Below are 4,269 nucleotides of genomic sequence, written 5' to 3'. Positions count from 1 at the left end.
AAGCTGATTCTAGTCCACAATGGATGTCCTAAATATTTTTAGTTGCAGTACTTACTGTATTCAAGTATAATTGATTTGATTTGATTTTTTTTTTTAGTTCAGTCTAAAAATATTTAATTAGCAAAGGTTTTAAAGCTTTGTGTATTAATCTGGCTGCTTATCTACTTGTAAACTTCAAATACTTTGATTACCTTATTCCTCTTAATAAGACATTTTAAAAGATATATTTTCTAAAAATTGCCTGTGTCTTAAATTTGAAGTGGATACGTTCTATGCAACTATTATACCACCCCCCAAAAATCTGTATCATTGTAAATCTCTTAATTTGGGGAGGATCTTTTCCTTAATAGGAAGTCAGGAAGTTTGGGTGTATCTTAAATGTAAGGGTGTCCTTATATGAAGGAACATGCTCCTAGTATTATTAAAATAAAGCCTTCATACTATAGAGCAAGGGAGTCAAATTTGTGAAGAGAGACCAAATTTGTGTCCTAGACCAAATCCAGACCACAAGGCTCCTTGGAGGCTGAATCCAGTTCGAGGCATGCAGCAGCAACAGCTGTAGCTCCAGTCTGGGGCATATGGTAGCAGCAGAGGCAGCTGTTACTCTGGCATGGGGCATGCAGCACAGCACCAGCTCCTGCCATATACCCTGTGCTGGAGTTGAAGCTGGTGCCACATACCCCGCACTGCAGCAGCAACTTAAGCTTCAGCATCGGGTATTTGGCAGCTTTAGCCGCAGTATGGCACTGTGGTAGTGGGCAAAGCAACCAGAGAGAAACCAGGGCTGTATTGGACTTTGCTTGCCCTCCTGCTGCCAACTGCCATGTTCACTGGGGCCCAAGGGCCCTGAATTCTGCAGTGTGTGTCCATGTGTCCAACTTGCAGTAGCCCAGCATGTCAGATAGTGGCTCTGTGGGCTAGAAGTGGCCTTCAGGCTGTATGTTTTGACACCCTTGCTTTAAAACCCTTGGAAGGAAATGAAAAAAAATTTTTATCTCTTTTTGAGCTTGGACATCAAGCAAGGTACATGGTTCTTGGTAGAAACAAACTACGATCGCTGGAAGCCTCCACTTTTCTTGGATAATCGTAGAGATCCTGCAAAGCAGTGCCTGAACCAGATAAAGCAAGAGGTAACATTTTTAAGTACCTTTATTTATACGGTGCTGAAATTAGCTGATCTTAAGCCACCTTTATGGTGATAGTCTAAAGTAGCCAGATCCATTCAAGGCATGTGTCTTGGTACAGCTACAGTAACAGACAAGTAAGGCTTTGTGATGCAGTTTGTCAACATGTTTGTATAACACAAAGTCCCCTTGGCAGCCTGGAGCTTTGTTGCTCTCTGGCTCTCAGTGTTTTAGGCTCAGTGGTAGGGTTCTTCCTTGTTCTAGTCAGAGACTGTCACTGCTCTGCCTTTTAAATGCAAGTATAGTTGCTTATGCAGTATGAGTGGGTAGATATTTTATCATCTCCATCTTCAAAGGATCAAATATTTCCTAAACTGTATCTAGGAATTTCATAATCGCCAGTAAAATAGCACTTACTAAGCACCAAACACTATGAAACTAAAATGTCCCACTCCCTGGCAAAATGTAACCTGCCAGTCTTTCATCCAAACACCTTCTATCCTGAAGATGTATTGGGGATTACATATTCTGTGTTACTGCTTTAATCTTGTTAGTTAAGTAGTCAAAGATAAGAAATGGCTATTCTCAGCATTTGCTTGCTGCATAACTTGTACATATCTATACCATGACAACTTACAATAAATCTACTTTCCTCTTTCAGAATCTCTCCCTAGCAACCATTTATGATGTTCTGTCCACAAAGCCTGTCCTCAATAAGGTATTGCATTATTTTGCACGTCTCGCAATGTTGCTTTATATTTTTTTAAAAGTGGTCCCCACTCTCCAACCCTGACCAAATTCAGTCACAGACCAGGTTATGCCAATGCTGTATTTTGTTCTTTCATGATCTCTTCATATATCTAGTAAATGCTTGAAACCAATATCTCTATTTTAAAAAGTCTTATCCATTAAGTATGAAAACAAAGAAAATAACCATCAAGTCTAGATATACCAAAATATCTGAGAATGCAAAGGGGCCTCGATAGCATAAGGATGTTGCAGCAAATTTAATACTTATCATCATCCCTCTTAAATATCTCCCCTTTACTAATGATAGTAAAGTTGGAAGACCCCTGCAAACTAGTGTCCATTTGATGAATAACTACTTAATTCCCTTGGTTCTACTATTAGAGTTTGTTGGTTTCGTTTTTGGGGGGGGGGGGGGTAAGGAGCAGTGTGCCAAAAGTCCCTTAATTACAAACATATTTGTAAAATTTCCTCAATTTAGAATTAAACTCGGTTAAGTAATTTAAGTGTAAGATTGTGTTTTATTTAATAAAATCAATACATTATTCAAGGCATTTGCACTCACTTATTCTTGCTCTTATCCTTGCTACATGCATGTAGTAAGTAGTCTGTTATATTAAAACCAATCCAGTAACAAACTGCGCTGTCAATATTAGAAGATAAAGTGTAAAGTAATCAGCAAGACCTCTTCCTCAGTTCCTTGCCTACTATCTGAAACAACTGAATTGTGACTCACAATTAGCTTTGTTTCTTTCTGCTAGTTGACAGTGTACACAACACTGATGGCAGTTGATGGTGGCCATACAGAAACTTATCTGCGGGAATGTCCGGAACCCTGTTGTCCATGGTGATCCTGTCCTAGCCTAGGAGTTGAGCTCTGCCTGTTGAACTGGAGGCTTGCCAAGAAAAGTGATCTGACTGTTTCTGGAGCGGCTTCCTAACCTGCGACATTTTCAGAAGCTTGATAACTATATAAATGGCCATGAAGTCTTAAGGATTGAGATCCAATGCAGGATGGGTCTTGTCCACTGCTTAACTGATGGTTCAGACAACCAGCCTATACTAACCTGCTTTTGTTTCCATTCCAACTTTCTTTTTCTGCAGATTAAATACAATAGTTGCCTCTGGGTCTCTACTAATCTTCTGGTATTTCAAAATTTGACTCTTTTAGTTTTAGACCAAGAATTTTTTTTTAATAAAAAAATGGAATAGTAACAGTACCCTCTTAGTACTAGAAATTTTTTGATTAAATTAATTTGTAAATGTTTTTATTATGAAATGGGTACATACATGGGTCTTAAAATTAATTTTACGAGTCCGGCATTAAAGGCATTTTTAAAATGTCTTGGTATAAAACGGCTTATCCATAAAGTAACTTATTTTACAGTTAGGAAGCAGCTTGGTGCAGATCCAAGTCAGAAGCAGCTGTTAGCATTTTGGAGATTCTTTTCCATGTTTTTTGCATTTTAAGAAAAAAGTCAGGGTTTAATGCATTTTCATAGCATTAATAGATATGAATCACATTAAGTCATTATCTGGAAATTGTCTTTGAAAACTATCTCTTTTTTGCCTTAAGATGATTGTATCCTACTCATTTGTGCATAAAATACCAACTTCTGCAAAACTTTGTACTCTATTACAGTACACGTGAAAGTGAACCCTTTGTTAACAGTACGTAGCAGTACTTTTATTTTTGTTCCTGGCAGATAAAATGCCCGTTAGTGGGCGTATCTACACCAGATGTCACACATGTGGTAGACTAATTCTACTATGTAATAGTGTGGCAGGCAAAAACCTTGGTAATATGCAGTAGAATTAGTCTGCTGCACATTAGCATCACCTAAAATGCATGCAGTAGCACCAGTTCCTGCGCATTTAGTTTAGTACCTTTGATAAGAGGTACTAAACTAAATGTACAAAAACCACTGTGCATGAAAGCAGGTGTAGACGTGCCCAGTAAGTATCAGACTGAACTGTGTGTGAAGTTGGACAGAATTAGTAGTGTTTTGGGGAGTGGAATGAAGGTTAGTACTGTTTCTGCTGTAAGTTGATTTTTTTTAATAAAATCATTAACACAAGAAAGAAGGAAGGCAAAGTTTGGGACAAAATTCAACCTATAACGGGGAAGCTGGGATTCTTAAATAAGGTGCCCTAGCATCCATTTTCATTAAGCTGGTTGCCTGCTTTCTAGGATTCTTCTGAGTATGATAATAGCCATTTCTTGCCTCGGGTTTTTTCTTTTGTTTGTTTCCCAATGATTACACCTCTAAGATTTAGCTTTCTATCTCTAGCTCTGTACACTTAACATGAAGGACCAAGTGTATTCTGTTTGATTTTAAACTAACAACTTCTGTGTTTTTAATTTACACTGTAAAATCTCTTGCCTATCTTTATGATG

The 4,269-nt window shown here is 38.0% G+C and overlaps 1 protein-coding gene across 1 annotated transcript in view; it reads left to right on the top strand.

Moving 5' to 3' along the window:
* Positions 1-3,064, top strand: part of ASAH1 (N-acylsphingosine amidohydrolase 1) — a 31,501-nt gene extending 28,437 nt beyond the window's left edge. Inside the window, exons 12-14 of the mRNA XM_019552601.1 lie at positions 1,007-1,130; positions 1,786-1,842; positions 2,633-3,064. Of these exons, the coding sequence (XP_019408146.1) occupies positions 1,007-1,130; positions 1,786-1,842; positions 2,633-2,722 (271 nt within the window). The 3' untranslated portion in view covers positions 2,723-3,064. The remainder of the gene's footprint in view (positions 1-1,006; positions 1,131-1,785; positions 1,843-2,632) is intronic.
* The last annotated feature ends 1,205 nt before the right edge of the window (positions 3,065-4,269 follow it).

Source organism: Crocodylus porosus, unplaced genomic scaffold, assembly GCF_001723895.1.
Source record: "Crocodylus porosus isolate Cpor-Errol unplaced genomic scaffold, CroPor_comp1, whole genome shotgun sequence".
NCBI lineage: Eukaryota > Metazoa > Chordata > Crocodylia > Crocodylidae > Crocodylus > Crocodylus porosus.
This window is presented reverse-complemented; position numbering and strand designations above follow the sequence as displayed.